The following is a 16,528-nucleotide window of genomic DNA, read 5'->3' as shown; positions in this document are numbered from 1 at the left end:
ACCACTTAATAGGATCTTTTTCACAAATTTCTCTTAAATTTATAAACTCTCCCAAATAAACAAAGGCATTTAAAAAATAGTCTTAAATGTACATTACACCAACCCGCATATTATGAAAAGCCAAAGTTTTACTTAATTTAAACAGTTAACACCCTTCCCAAATACTACCAAAAATAAGTTCTTTCTCGTGTTTAGACTTTTAGATTCTAAGCACTATACCATGGATCTCATGAGTGTTGGGCTTATGTACGTAGAATTAATCCTTTAAACCCCCCCCCCCCCCCCCCCCCCCCCTTTTTTGTAACTTTTCCATTCCAAAGTAAGTGCAAAAAAAACTCCTAAGTCATCCTTTTCTCTTCTTATTTTCCAAGTGAATTTTCTATGTTAAAAATGTCAAATGATGATAATATCATGAACAACGATGAGCAAGAAATTGCTTATCCTCAGATCAAAGGGAAGACGAAACTACATCGTTACGATTCCCTCGATCTCGAATCCGCTAACGTTAAAGGCCACCATGCTCATGACTCCAAGGTAATAATTGTTCTTCATTGTTCCATGCATGGTTGATGTAGATTCCCTCCGTTTTTAAATACTTGCTCTACTTTTCATTTGCGGTCGTTTTAAATACTTATTTAATTTTCTTATTTGGAAAGCTTTTACAATATTTAATTTATTTCTCTCACCTAGTGGACCCAATATATATTCTCTCTCTTCGAATTCTCTCCATTACTTTTGCTTTTTATAATTTTTTATTCTTCAACCAACCCCACTACCTCCATATTCTATTATTTTCTCCAATATCTCCTGTAACTCCGTGCATGGAGAAATGGAGCAAGTATTTAAAAACGGAGGGAGTATTTAATTTTACTGTTTTAGGACAAGATTGATTAATTTTATGAATTCCATTATTGTTCAGATTTTCACATTGTTAATTACTACACCGTTAAATGTTAATTGCAATTTTGGAATATTTTATATCTCACAAATAATACCCTAAACGTACACATAACATTTAACGGAGGTAGTAGTTTAACTAGCAATATTATTAGGGTGGTAAGAAAAATGGAAAATGTTGTTTCCTTTTCAAACTTCTTTTAATTACATCATAATACCTACAAAAATTTGAGGAACAAATTATTAAACCCATAAAAATAAAAAATCAACCATTTAATTAACTTATAACATTTTAATTGTTAAATTTTTGTTCTTTGTTTCTAGGCTTGACCCTCGATAGAACTAATATTTTATTTTTTTATTTTCTCATCACTTACTGTACAAGAGATAAAAAAGGAGTAATAAAATCCCACCTACTAATTCTTGGTCCTCATATTTCACTTGCTGTTAAATATTCACAACTCACTTTAACTAGTGTGAAGCTTGAACTAGTTTTGGAGATTTCTTTTTCATTATTGGAAAAAATACATTCATTTCTTCCTATTGAACTTAGCCTGTAATTAATGTGGTGGAGCACTTAATAGCCCTATTTTTGTTGTTGTAATTTGTAAATATAATATATACTCCATATTTCATAAAATTTGCGGGGCATGTGCCACCCTAACCCCTTACCAAATTTGTGTATGCCCTCAAATTGAGTTTTATCTTCATCTCTATTCCAACTCGAATTGGCTACATAGCCAAATGAGGATTATAACAAATCTGTATTACTTTCCCTACATTCTCTTAAGTAAATTACACATAATGTAAATTACTCTTTTAGTTTTAAAATAAGACTATTTTAATGGCTACATAAAATATGTAGCCATTGTAACTACTTTTAATCTCAACCGTTTAAATATTAATGATTAATCTTGTCCATTCATATATTGACTTCTAAATTATAAAATTTTTCTTAAAACTACTTTTTTACAAAAAAAAAAAAAAAAAAAAAACTGTCGCTGCCATTGACGCAGTTCAAGTATTCAACCTTTAACCTATTAACCTAAATCTCCAATAAATTTGTATGGAGGAACAATTCTTATAGATAGGATTAAAGTATTACCAATTACAATCAATGGAAAACTGTCAACCGATGACCTTCAAAAACGAATACAATTTTATACATGGGATAGTTCATAATTATTTAATTATTCCTCTCCATAATTCTCCTTGTTCGTTCTTGCACTAATTGATGGATTTCATGTTAAGTGGATTGTTTTGTTATTCATACTTTGCAGAAAATCATCAATGCAATATAGAGTATTAAGGAAAAACTTTTAAAGAAATTTTTTTGGGTATTTTTATGGTCAACTAAAATCAACGGTCCTAATTTACATAATGATAATCAAGGGTGTAGATTTCATTCTTGTGGTGGCTACAATTTTATTGTAGCCATTACAAAACTGTCCTTTAAAATAATACCTTATTTTGATTGGCACATTGATAAATACATCAATTTTGACCAATATTTAAATGTACGGAGGATAAATTATGAAAAACTGATATTCAAAATTCAAAAACTATACATAATCTACTTTATTCAGTCTCATTTATAATGCACAAATAAAGTCATAATGGTGTACATTTGAATCATCTATTTTGAAATGAATGAAGTATTAACATTTGATAATGAAAAAGAAAAATAGTACATTACTTGTATAGTTGTATTAGACTTGTTGTTACATTATTATTAATAGCATGACATTATTTTCACATCTTGGTTTTATTTTCTTGATTAATTAGCTAATTCCAATAAATTAATTTGTTTTTTTTTTTTTTCTTTGTTGAATAGGATGTAAGTTGGGCAGTTGTATTGTCGTTGGCTTTCCAAAGTGTAGGTGTGATTTATGGAGACATCGGTACTTCGCCACTATATGTGTATGCAAGCACTTTTTCGAATGGAATTAAAAATAGAGATGATATATTGGGAGTTCTTTCACTCATTTACTATACAATTACTTTGCTACCCTTGATCAAGTATGTCTTTATTGTCTTGAGGGCAAATGACAATGGAAAGGGTAAGTCATCATTTTCTTTATATATATATATATATATATATATATATTTAGCGGTGTTGACTAAATTTGTTAGGCCTGTTCACTTCACCTTAAAAAATAATATTAAGTAAAAATAATTTCAATTTAGTAAAAATAAGTTTAGTTCAATAAAATTAATTTCACTTCAGTAAAAATAATTTCAGTTCAATAAAAATAATTTCAGATCGGTAAAAATAAGTTTAGTTCAGTAAAATTCAGTTATCTTAAAGAAAAATTATAATATAAAATCAGTAAAAATAATTTCAGTTCAGTAAAATTAATTTTAGTTCAGTAAAATTAATTTAAATTCAGTAAAAATAATTTAATTTCAACAAATATTATTTTGTTTCTGTAAATAATTTCAATTCAACAAAAATAAGGTGAAGTGAACGGAGCATTAGTTTAAGAATGAAAAAGACACTTTTATAAAAGGAGGAAAAAATTATTATGTACTTGTAAATTTTAATAATAATTTAGTACATATTAAAACAACTTTAACTATCCTATATAATATCCCCTTGGTGGAGGGAATCTTCACCCATATAAAAATTCTATACAAGAAAATTAAATTTTTTAGTAGTGAAAATTATATTGTTCATAGTAAAGCCAACCAATGCGGGCGTCAAGATTGAAAAAAATACTATTTTTTTTTACAAAAAAATGTACATAATTGAGTTTAAGAGAGAGAAAGAGTATGACTAGGTCACGTCCATGTCCTTTAAGGGGTTTAGGTCATTAAATGACATTAAGCTGCTTGTCTTTATAAGAAGAGACTTTGCTATATATATATATATATATATATATATATATATATATATATATATATATATATATATATATATATATATATATATATATATATATATATATATATATATATATATATATATATATTTTGTTGTTTTGTTGACTTTTAAGTAGAGTAGAGAAAATTTATGTCATAAATTTGGGGCAAATATTGATAGTACCTATTCATAAAATCATAAGTAGCATGAGAATTGGTCATAGGAGCTTAAATAGAAAGATATTGATTAAAAAAAAAAAACCACCACTACAAGTGTGCAGGGCAACCAATTGCTACATTCTTACAATATAAATGACCCTTGTGATTAATGTTTTAACAAATTTGTCATACTCAAAATTATTTTCAATTTTGAGGATGACACTATATTTGTAAGCTAATCAGCTGCTTATCTTGCCGTTAAATTTCATTCATAAATTCATTGAACTCAAATTTTACTAGAATGATGAGTAAAAGCAATACATGATTACATACAAAAAACATAATGAATTGTTGTATTCCAATTTTGAGAACTTATATCATGAAACGTACCATAGTCTTTTGAAGAATATTGACTATTTATTGACTTATAGACTTATAGTTGGCACCTTGGCGGCTTCAACTGCTTAAGTTAAGTAGCTAAGTGTATCCATGTACTTGGATGTTGACGTCATACAAACTAAATTTAAGAATATTCCTTTCGTAATCACTTGCATATTTTCAAAGTATCATGACTATTACGCACATGTTTTTAATTATAAAGTCAATATTCTCGCCTAAACTTGTATGTTCTTGTAGATTCACTCTAATAAGGGTATGTTCTCTTCATCTTAATTTTAGTTCAGTTCAATTCAATTCAAGTATTCAACTCACTTTAGTTCATAATTTCCTTCTCTTATAAACAATTCGGTTTAGTTCAGCTCAGTTCAGTTCAGTTCAGCTCAGCTCCAATCAGTTTAACTCAATTAAATTCAATTCAATTTAGTAAATCAGAACATGCTCTAAGTGCTTGTTTTTTGTTGCCTTGTTGTCCTTTAAAGAAAAAACTACTCCGTGCTAGATTTATTGCAATATGTTCGATTAACTCCTCCTCTTCAGGAATACATTTTACGGGGTATACACTATACGTAGGTAGTCATAATTTTTAATTGGGAGTTTGTTTACTCGATTTTACTTACAGTACAAAACTCCATTATAGGCAAAATGTTATTGTTTTACTAATATGAAATTTAAACTTAGTTGGAATAAACGCTTCTAAAATTTATCTGTTACATTTTTTTTTCCTTTGTTACAATTTAGTTGCCCTTTTAACTTCTTACAATCATCTACACGCTTTATTCTTACTTACTTATCTTTTATTAAAATGAAAATGAGATAAATAATTTGAACATATGGGTAATAATTAGTATGGTAAAATAACTACTTTGAATAGTATTCAATTGGGATTGATTAGTATACGGAATATCAATTTGTGTTAAATCAAGGACTCCGAGAGTAGTCATTACTCCCTCCATTTTAGAATGATGTTCCTATTTACGTAAATCAATGCAAGTTTTTATCCATCTTTGACCGCAAATATCTTTAAGCTCTTACTAGCAAAAATTATACTCAGTATAAGTTAGATATTAATAATTTACTCACCAACACGAATCAAAAAGGATCTCACATGCATGACTATATTTGTTAATATAGATTGAGAGAAATTTAGAAGATTCTCTCTTATTTTTTAAAAGTCAAAGATTCCAAACAGTAATATCATTTTGGAATGGAGGGAGTATAATTTACTTATTTTGAAGAAAGACTAGTCATTATTTTATTTATTTTTAATTTTTAAAATACAAACATTAAATATTTAAAAGAAAACATACTCCGTACTTTTTTATATTATTAATCATTCATAATTTCCTTTAATTTTTATCATTACCATGTTATATCTTGATCAAAATACGGAGTAGTAATTTATAAAAATAAATATTACAGATTTTATTATTGACTTATTGTTATTGGATTTGTTCATATGTGTTCAAAATGCTAACTTTTTATAATATTCATATATCGATAAAAAAATATATTATAGATTGCTGATTAAAGTTGTGACACGGAAATAGGTGGAACATTTGCGTTGTATTCCCTTTTGTGCCGAAATGCAAAGGTGGGTTTGCTCCCTAGTCAACAAGCAGAAGATCAAGATGTATCAAACTATCAACTTCAGTTGCCAAGCAATCAATTAGGATTGTCTTTGAAGCTCAAAACCTTCTTAGAAAATAGCTTAATTTCCAAATACATTCTTTTGCTTGTCACAATGCTCTCAACCTCCTTGGTCATAGGAGATGGTGTCCTCACTCCCTCTATATCAGGTATCCATCTTATCTTATTATTTCTTCTAAATTATATTATACGAACTACCTATTTGAACAATTAAGATAAGCATTATAATCACATAAAAAGCTAACATAAAAAAATGTACTATAACCTGTATTTTGTAATGATCTTTCATTCTTATTGTACTACTCACTCCGTTTCATAATGATGTTCCTGTTTTGTAAATCGATACAAATTTTTACCCATCTTTGACCGTAAATATCTTTAATCTCACACTGGCAAAAATTATAAAAGTTAGATATTAATTATCTCACACTAGCAAAAATTATAAAAGAAAATTAAACAAGTAAATTACCAAAAGTATCCTTAACATGATGTTTATAATTAAATATCTGATCCCTTTATAATGTAATGTATAGCAACGGAAGTTCAACTAACATTTTTCTATGTTTTATGTACATTGATCCCCAGTTTTATCTGCGGTTGGAGGGTTAAGAGAAGCTTCACCTATTTTCACAGAAGGTAACAAAACTTATTATAAAGCATAATTATTAGAACTTGTAGTATTGCTAATTTCTTCATGGTACAATTGATCTTATTTCAATCACTAGTTAATGTTTCTTAACAGCATAACTTTAAGTTGAATGATGTATATGTGATCATCGCGATTATGATAACTCTTTGTTCTGTATTTCTTTCATAGGAAAGGTGGTCTGGATATCTGTTGGCATTTTGATTATTCTTTTCTCTGCTCAAAGATTTGGAACAGATAAAGTAGGCTATAGTTTTGCTCCTATAGTCAGCATTTGGTTTATAATGAATGCTGGAATTGGTGTTTTCAATTTCATTAAGTATGATCCTACGGTTATTAAAGCTGTTAATCCATGGTACATCATTCAATATTTCGTAAGGAATGGCAAAGATGCTTGGATTTCTCTCGGCGGTGTAGTCCTTTGTGTCACAGGTTTGTCAAGCCCTCATCTAAATTTTATTATTTAAGTGCACATTATTTGTTAGTTTTCGGGAAAACTCTTTAAATTGGAGTGTGTACCATTGATCAATATATATAGCGATTACTTAGAGGGTGCCCCAGTTTCTCACGATGAGAAACAAATTTGTTTCTCATTGGCATTTTCGTAAATAAATCAACAACTTTATTCAACTGTGGAGCCCACAATAATGAAAAAGTTACTGATTTATTCACGAAAATGCCCCCATGAGAAACAAATTTCGTTTCTCACCATGAGAAACAGGGAATTTCTCGTAGTACTAAAGGATATACAATCTTTCTTATTGTATTTAAGTGTAGAAAGAATTGTTGCCCAACATTAGCCTAATATAAGAGTTTTATGTATTCATTTGTAGGGACTGAAGCATTATTTGCTGATGTTGGACATTTTTCTGTTCGGTCGATCCAAATAAGTACATCATCTATTGCATACCCTGCTCTTATGTTGACATACTCAGGACAAGCATCTTTCCTTCGATTGCATCAAGATAAAGTTGGAAATGCATTTTATAACGCAATACCAGGTAATAACCAGTTGCTCTGCTATTGTATTATGTACCTCAATTACTCTGTGACTAAAAAGTGTAAGAAATTTGATTGCTTGATTTGTTTCCTTTTTAGGTCCACTCTATTGGCCAATGTTCGCCATAGCTGTTCTAGCAGCGATCATAGCTAGCCAAGCCATGATCTCCGGGACATTTTCTATCATCCAACAGTCCCTTGCGTTAGGATGTTTCCCTCGTGTTAAAATTGTTCATACATCAGCCAAATTCGAAGGTCAAGTATATATCCCAGAAATTAACTATATCCTCATGTTGGCTAGTGTACTTGTCACGATTGCTTTCAGAACAACCGAAAAGATTGGTCATGCTTATGGTATGTTACCTTTATTATTCATGCTCTAAACACGGTCTTTTAGTTGCCTAGATTAGGCACAACTTTTGTTTTAACTAATGAATGATTCACATTTATATTTCAGGCATTGCAGTGGTATTTGCTGAGACAATCACTTCGTCTTTCATAGTTCTTGTAATGCTTGTGATTTGGAAGAAGCACATAATACTAGTGATAATGTATGTGTGTTGCATAATGTCAGTTGAGCTCGTTTACTTGAGCGCAGTACTATACAAATTCCCACATGGCGGATACTTTCCAATAGCATTTGCGAGCATCCTACTAACTATAATGTTCATTTGGAATTATGTATATCGAAAGAGGTACTACTATGAGATGGAAAACAAGGTCTCACCCGATACACTAAGGGAGATTGTCAGTCGAAGCAACTTGTGTCGAATTCCAGGGATAGCAATCTTTTATTCGGAACTTGTCCATGGAATACCTCCTATTTTTAACCATTATGTGGAGAACATCCCTGCTTTGCATTCAGTGCTGGTATTTGTTTCCGTCAAGTCATTGCCTGTTAGTAAAATCCCTCTAGAGGAACGATTTCTCTTTCGAAGAGTTCATCCTAGGGAGCTCAATGTGTTCCGTTGTGTAGTAAGGTATGGATATGCTGAAACTCGCAATGAGGATGCACCTTTTGAGACGATGTTAATAGAGAGGCTAAAGGAGTTTATTAGGGACGACTTTTGGGTTCTTGGAAACGATTATCAAACTCAAAGCATGTATCATCAAAGCGACGAAGAGGATTCTATATGTCACAAGGATGATGATGAGGATGAAGAATACATGTTAAAGGCTAAGGAAGACGCCTTAGAAAATGAAATTGTTATGATTGATCAAGCACGGTGTTCTGGGGTTGTACACATGATGGGTGAGAGCGAAGTGATTGCAAGTAAAGGGTCTAGTGTTGGAAAGAAGATTGTCATTGATATGGCATTCAATTTCTTGAAGAGGAATTTAAGACAAAGTAATAAAATGTTTGACATTCCTCGTAAGCAATTGCTTAAAGTTGGTATGACATATGAGCTATAAATTAAAAGGTTTATCGTTCAAGTATGTAACTAGATCAAAATTGTAAGTATTGTGTATTTGTGTTGCATAATTATCAATGCACTACCTCTTGTTTCTTGTTTTACTTGTTAGTACGAAGTATAAAATACTTTTTTTGTATTAACATCTTTTTGTTATTGTTTTACTTGAATTGCTATAAATTTTTTTGATTATAAACATAAAAAACAACAAACCTTGCCTTTGGATCAAATTTGAGAGAGAACAAAAAATTTACAGTGTTTGCACCCAGCGCGACCCACATAGATGCGCTTGTGAAAGATTCAGAATTTCAAAAATAAAATACTAAATTGAATCTTACCATAAAGTCACACGCAAGACCAGAGGTTCAAATAACTTGCATGCAGTAGCCGCGCGCAACCTTCAGAGTTGCGTGCGCCACCTACTGCAGCAGAATCTCCGAAACCCTAATCTCACCCATTTCCTATAAATAGAGGTTCAATACGAGCGAGCTTTAAAGACAGAAAAATAACCTAAAGGTCAGCAGTAGTATTTTATGAACTTATGCAATAATCAACCCTCTTGTCCCAAACACTTACCCTTTAATTATTATGTTCTTAATTACAGTGGAGGTTTCCTAACAAGAAGGAGTCCATAAGTGTTCTAAACGAAGATCTAACAAGGAAAAGTGGTAATTCTCGAGCACTTAGATAAATCACTTTACTTTTCTGGTCTTAAATCACTTAAATTAATTATTGTTGTTTGATTACATTAAATTAAACATTTAATTAATTATTTTGACATAGTATTTTTTTTCATTAAACAAGACTAGAATTGGACAAATTAATTGATTGTTTTATCACTTAAGCCAAGGCGAATCTTTTTTACTTTTGTTCTTTCACAAATTTGGACTAAATAAGAATAACAACATTCGTTGTAATGTAATCTTTATGTGATTAACGTGTGTAAATAAAATCAACTAACTTAGTTTTAGGTACCACGTTACACTACTAGAAAACGGCTTAATACCGACGGAATTTTTACGACGGACCTATTTTTCCGTCGCAAACTTTAATTTCAGCGACGGAATTAAGTTTGTTGCTAAAATGCGTCGGAGAATATGATTTGCGACGAAAATTCCCTCGCTAAATTTGCAACGGAATTTATTTATGTCAGAAAATTATATTTCCGACGGAAAATTCCGTAGCAAAATTATTTGCGACGGAATTTTCCGTCGGAAAAAATTTATCGACAGAAATAAATTCCGTCGCAAAAATTTGAACTAGAAATTAGGTTTGTAAACCAGAAAGAACAAGGAAAAAAAACGGGGGAAGAAAGAGAAAGAAAGAAAGAAAGAAAGGGAGAAAGAGAGAGAAAGAAAGAGAAAGAGGAAGAGGAAAGGACGCCGCCGCCGCCTCCGCCTGAGCGACCACCGGATCCCGCTGTTCTCCCCGACGGTAAGCCGCTGTTAGGTTTTTTTTTTATTATTTTTTAAATTCGCAAAAGGCCACCACTAACCACCAGGGCTTGTGAACAGCCACCACTGGCTTGTAGCAGTCGCCGTCACACCTACCCGGCCGGCGACATTCCAAGAATTCCGGCTGCAATGCCGGTGAGGTATTTTTATATATTTTTTTTTATTTTTATGTTTTAATTTTTTTTTGATTTAACCCTAATAACCACCACCAACACCCCTTTTGTTTCAGGTTCCTCCACCGTTCCGCTTCCTACCAGAACCACCACCACCTTCATCCTCCCGCTGGTAAATTATTGAACATAATTTTACCTTTTTTTTTTTTTTTTTCATTTTTTTTAAATAAAAATTGACATTTTACACCTTAAATAATGTTTAATTGTTATTATTTGTAGGATTTGTATCTTTTCCTTACTTTGAATCTCAATAAAAAGTGCAAATCTATAGTTTCGTGACATTCTAATTTCTAAAATTGTTATTTTCGTTTATTTTTTTTTTATTTTTTTTTACATTGGAAAAAGCAGAATTACATAATTGAAGAAACTGTAACAGACTAAATTAAAAAGGATTCTGCATCCTTGGCTATTCTATGTGCTACTTCCACTTTTGCCCTAATTTCCTTGCGAATAATGCACCAGTTAAAGTTCTTTCCCTTTTCCTTGATTTCAGAGATGGTCCAATCAATTGTTTTATCTCTAGCCCTCCCCTTCTGCAACAGATCAACCAGATTTGCAGCATCTGTGACAAAGACCATACTACTTAAACCTTCTTGGATACACCATTTCATTGCAAGTAGACATGCCATAGCTTCCGCATGGAGAGCAGAACTTGCCATTCCGAAATTGCAGCCATAATTCTTTATCAATACTCCATTCTCTACTAGAGCCCAACCTATACCCATCCTCTTTGTTTGTTTATTCCAAGCACCATCAAATTGTATCAGTAGATTAGAGAAACCTTGATCAGACTTCCCTAAACTTGCCAAAAGGAATCCTGGCGGTCGTACTGGATCTAAGTCTGTTGGGTAAGAATCTTCAACCCCAGTCGTACCTTGGTTGATAAAGGTCTGGTGTTCTTCCATACGCTTGTCAATCTTTTCCAATATTTCCTCTGCAGGCACCTTGTTCCCTCTGAAAATGAAGTCATTCCTTGCTAACCATATCTCCCACAGGGTAGCCACAAAGATTGGAACTCTCTCACTCTCGGAACCATCCTGACTATAAAAGAGTCGGATATAACATATTAACCACGTTTGAATAGTACTCTCCAAGTTTTCCTCCGATCTAATACCAAGGCTTCCACCAAACCATACCTTCCTTGGAGTATCACATTGTCTTAAAAGGTGATTCATATTTTCTTCTTCAATTTTACAGATTTCACACAAGCTCGAGGTGCTAAGATGACGAAGAAGCAAATTACTCTTAACTGGCAAACCATTATAAAAAACCTTCCAAATGAAAATTTTCCATTTCGGTAGTAGTTCTGTTTCCACATAAACTTTAGAAACTTTATCTCATCAAGTGTAATTCTATCATTCTGTATTTGTTTACCGAGTAAGAAGGCGTAACCCGATTTCGTACTAAAGTCTCCAGTCTTGGTAAGATTCCAACACAACACATCCTCTCTGTCTGTCTCCGGCAATTCCATAGCCCCGATTGCTCTTGCCTCTGCTAAAGGGAAAAAATCCCGTAGTTTCCTAGCATCCCACATATTATTTTCTTTATTAATTAAATCACTTACCTTGCCTCTTAAGACCTGTCGGAGAGTTACATTTGAATTTGGCTCTGGAGTTCTTCTATCAACCCAAATATCCCGAAAAGCATAAATTTTTCCCCATTTCCAACCTTCCAACCATGACCATCTTTAAACTTCGATTCACTACTCCGAATTCCCCTCATTCCCCATGAAATCCTTTTGTTCTTCAATGAAAGAGCCTTCCCTTTTAACAGCATAGAAGGGCATTTCATAGCATAGATTCTAGATACCAATAATTGCGGGTTATTGTGCATACGCCAGGCTTGCTTCATTAGTAAGGTATCATTAAGGGCTTCAATATTTCGGATCCCTAAGCCCCCCATTCCTTTAGGCAATTGAGCAATCTCTTTTTTTACCCAATGAATACCCTTACTACCTTTATTCCCCCATAGGAATCTCATCACCAGACTCTCAATCTTGCTAGCAATAGCACAAGGAAGCTTGAAGCAATTCATAACATGTGCTTCCATCGAGATAAGTACTGTATTTACCAGAATTATTTTTGCAGAGAAAGAAATATTGAGAGTATTCCAAGCCAAAATTTTCCCCGTAATTTTATCCACTAGAAAGTTAAAATTTGAGCTTCTACTTGGAAGGAGATCAACTGGAGCACCAAGGTGAAGCCCCAGGTTTGTTGTTTTGTTTATTCGCAAAATACTTTTATAAGCATCCTGCTTTCCCAGGGTAGTGCTCGGACTGAATTTGATAAAGGATTTGTTCAAATTCAACTGTTCCCCTGAGATCTTACAGAATCGACCGATAATAGTAGAAAGAGAAGTACATATCTCTTCTGATGGATGATAAAACAGAAGGACATCATCCGCAAAAAATAAGTGATTAATCCTTGGGGATTGTCTCGAAAGCTTAATACCTTTAATAAGATTGATGTCTTCTGCTAGCTGTAGCATTCGTGAAAAAATATCCATACAAAACAAAAATAAATACAGAGAAAGGGGGTCACCTTGCCGCAAACCACAGCTGGGACTGAAATTTGAGGAAACACTTCCATTTATCAAAACTTTGTAAGAAACTGTTGAAAAGCATTGTTTACACAGCAAGATCCAATGGTCCGGAAAGCCAAATTTCTTCAGAACCTTAACAAAAAAATCCCATCTTACTCGGTCATACGCTTTGCTCATGTCCATCTTTACCACAGCCATATCTGCCCCCTTCTTTCTGTTATTAACCATATGGAGAAGCTCATGGCTAAGTAGGATATTATCTGACATATGTCTCCCTGGTACGAAAGCATGTTGGTAATCCGAAATAAGATTTGGAAGGACTAGCTTTATTCTATTTACCATACATTTATAAGCACATTTGTAGATGGTATTACATAAACTTATTGGTCTAAGATGCCCGACTTCTTCTGGATTATCAATTTTAGGGATCATAACCAAAATGGATTCATTCCAAGACTTTAGGATAAAACCACTATTAAAAAAGCTAGTAATACCATTAATCACCGAAGGGCCAACAATATCCCAGTGCTGCTTGAAAAATTCTGCATTATAACCATCTGGACCCGGGGATTTATCACTCTTCATTCCAAACATGGCATCCTTAATTTCCTCTGGAGTAATACTTTTTTCAAAAATCCTTTTATCGTCTTCTGATAAAATAGGTAACTCCAATTCCCTTAAAACCAAATCAATCTCATCCCCATCATTTTCTTCCAACTTTGGGTCATACACATCTTTTAAAAAGTTTACTACAAGAGGGATCACCTTATCTCGACCTTCTACCCAAACCTCATTAGAGTCCTTCAACATGCATATCTCATTTCTTCTCTGTCTTTGTTTCATTTTAGAATACATTTGTTTAGAAGAAACATCTCCTTTTTTAATCCAAACCTGTTTAACTCTTTGCTTCCAATATAGAAAGTCTATATCAATCTTTGTAATATTAGATTTTAGAAGAGTAATAAAATCCATACCTTCCTCAACCATATTAATTCTTGAGGCTTCGTTGGCTAAGGTCTCAGTGAAATCATTCCAATTTATGCCCCAAAATTTCCTATATTTTAAGCACCATTGTCGTAGTAGAGGTCTTAATTTCTTCATTTTTTGTTGTACCACAAACATATGTGAGCCATTCACATTCGCCTTCCAAACCTCTTTAATGATGTTGGTAATTTCCTCAAATCGGAGACACCAATTCTCAATTTGATACGGTCTTCTTAGGACAAGCTTTCCATAGTCACTATCATAAATGATTGCACCATGATCCGAAACAGTAAAGGGTTGGTGAATCACACGGCCATTTGGGTGTTCTCCATCCAATTATTATCACAATATGCTTTATCAATTCTTTCCAAAACTAGAGTATGATCCTCCCTTTTATTAGTCCAAGTATATTTTGGACCTAGGTACGGCACCTCCAATAATCTTGAATGGAATCTCCAATCCATAAAAATATTCCACCCTTTAATTGTACTAGAACCCCCTAAATTGTCATAAGAGTGTTCAACTTGATTAAAATCCCCAATAATTAGAACATTGGGATTTAATCTAATTTGTGAAAGTAAAGAAAACCACACCTCCTCCCTATTTTCTAGGATAGGAGCACCGTACACAAATAATATATTCCATTCATTACCATTAGGTTCTACTACATTACAAGCTATAATATTTTTTGAAGAGAAAGAACATGAAATATTAAAAGAGCTCCAAGCTTACACAAGTAAGCCCCCACTAGATCCTATCGAGTCCGATCCGAAAACAAAATGCGGTGAACTAGATTGGAAAATAGTTACACCTTTTTGGACTGTCATCTTAGTTTCCGAGAGAAAAATAAACATAGGCATAAATTTTTGTTTGAGCCAAAGGACATAGGATTGTTTAGAGGATCCGGCATCATTGATACCTCTACAATTCCAAGCTATTGTCTTCATAATAAGTATGGGAGCTGTGACGGGCCAGCTTCCACACCCTTAGAGTTAACACCAAGCGAAAGTTTCAGATTAACTGTGAGAACATCATCAACACAATCATCACATTGCATGTTATCTTTCTAAAAAAAAAAGACAGAATCATCAATCTCCCTTCTTTTAGAAAGCAAGGAAGATACCTCTTCCCCTACTTCCACTTCCAGATCACGAGCCATATCAATATCAGAGATCGCTTTTGAGTACAAGATTGTACCCCCCTCTCTCCACATATTAAAGCCCCCTTTCTCCTGTAATTCCAAAAGACGCATTTTTCGCCTTTTGAAACCCCAACTAGTAGTAACAAAGTCATTTTCATGAATATTACCAGTTGAACGAGTCCTTGGTAATGTAGAGCTTAGTACCCGTTTTTTTGCCCAAGTAACTCGATCAGTAACTCGATCAGATAAATCCGGAAAGCTAAAATCAGTCTCAACACAAGAAATATCAGATGAAGAGGAAGAGAAATCTGAACTTGGTGAGTTTGGAGGGTTTCTCCTATAGTCTGGAAGAGCAGGAACATTTGCCAAATTTCCAGCAAATATTACATTATATTGAAAATTATTTGTGACAGGAATTTCAATAATTGGATGTACCTTCGACCTTGAGTTTTTGCGCTTAAAAAGCTTGCAAAATCGTTGAAGAGCTTTAAGCGGTCGACGTCTAACACCTTGTCTTACAGGGAGAAGATCATGAATTCTCGGACCATGAGGCAATTGGGCTTGCGGAAGCTGAACATAGACCCCTGCATGCTCTCCTTCCGGAATTTGAGGTTGCGGACGAGTAATCATCATAATCGGTGAAGGAGCTGCGTCTAATCTCAAGCTTTGCAATGGTATATCTTCCAGCAACCCTGTTCTTCGCGGCATATCACGAACACCATCATTCCCATTATGAGTGACCTCTTCTCCGCCCAAATTAACCTGGGTTTGATTGGCCCCTTCATTAATTTGGAGAGATTGAGTAGAGGGAGGTTGAATTGTTATAGTTATTGGAACAGTTGCATGGGTAACAAAGCGGTTTTGACTCGATTCACCTTGTTCAAAATTCCAAATTCGAGCCTCACCAGACCCATTGCTAGCTGGGCTATCATCCTGCACGACACCTTTCAATTTTTTATCAGTAGGTGAAGAGATTGAGAGCTGGTTACCTCGGCTTTGATCCGGACTCGACATATTCGTGGGGTAATACATAGCATAAGGATCTTCTCCCAGGCCAAAACGAGTTCCTGGCGCAAGAAAAGCTGAAGGCAACAGCGCGTCATGCACCATTGGATCATCACCATAGAAGTCATCAGGATTATGTTCACCTTCAACCACCCTATCTTCTGCTGGCATCACATCATCATCAGATGTAGCATCGTCCCCCTCCTCCT

The 16,528-nt window shown here is 33.5% G+C and overlaps 1 protein-coding gene across 1 annotated transcript; it reads left to right on the top strand.

Moving 5' to 3' along the window:
* The first annotated feature begins 348 nt into the window (after nt 1-348).
* LOC145614992 (potassium transporter 5-like) lies at nt 349-9,022 on the top strand. Its single transcript, XM_081670079.1, has 8 exons — nt 349-534; nt 2,732-2,957; nt 5,865-6,113; nt 6,550-6,600; nt 6,782-7,042; nt 7,444-7,611; nt 7,709-7,963; nt 8,067-9,022. Exons 1-8 carry the CDS (start codon nt 382-384, stop codon nt 9,020-9,022), a joined length of 2,319 nt encoding a protein of 772 aa, XP_081526205.1. The 5' UTR covers nt 349-381.
* The last annotated feature ends 7,506 nt before the right edge of the window (nt 9,023-16,528 follow it).

The sequence above is a fragment of the Chenopodium album genome, chromosome 3 (genome assembly GCF_948465745.1).
Source record: "Chenopodium album chromosome 3, dcCheAlbu1.1, whole genome shotgun sequence".
NCBI classification, from domain to species: domain Eukaryota; kingdom Viridiplantae; phylum Streptophyta; class Magnoliopsida; order Caryophyllales; family Amaranthaceae; genus Chenopodium; species Chenopodium album.
Note: the sequence above shows the minus strand (reverse complement) of the source record. Positions and strands in the feature narration are given on the sequence as shown.

Bases quoted from the DNA above. Each gene is read 5' to 3' on its own strand.
- LOC145614992 (XM_081670079.1), top strand. From the start codon at position 382: ATGTTAAAAATGTCAAATGATGATAATATCATGAACAACGATGAGCAA. The intron at 535-2,731 runs GTAATAATTGTT...TTTGTTGAATAG, and splicing joins ACCATGCTCATGACTCCAAG to GATGTAAGTTGGGCAGTTGT. The intron at 7,612-7,708 runs GTAATAACCAGT...TTTCCTTTTTAG, and splicing joins ATTTTATAACGCAATACCAG to GTCCACTCTATTGGCCAATG.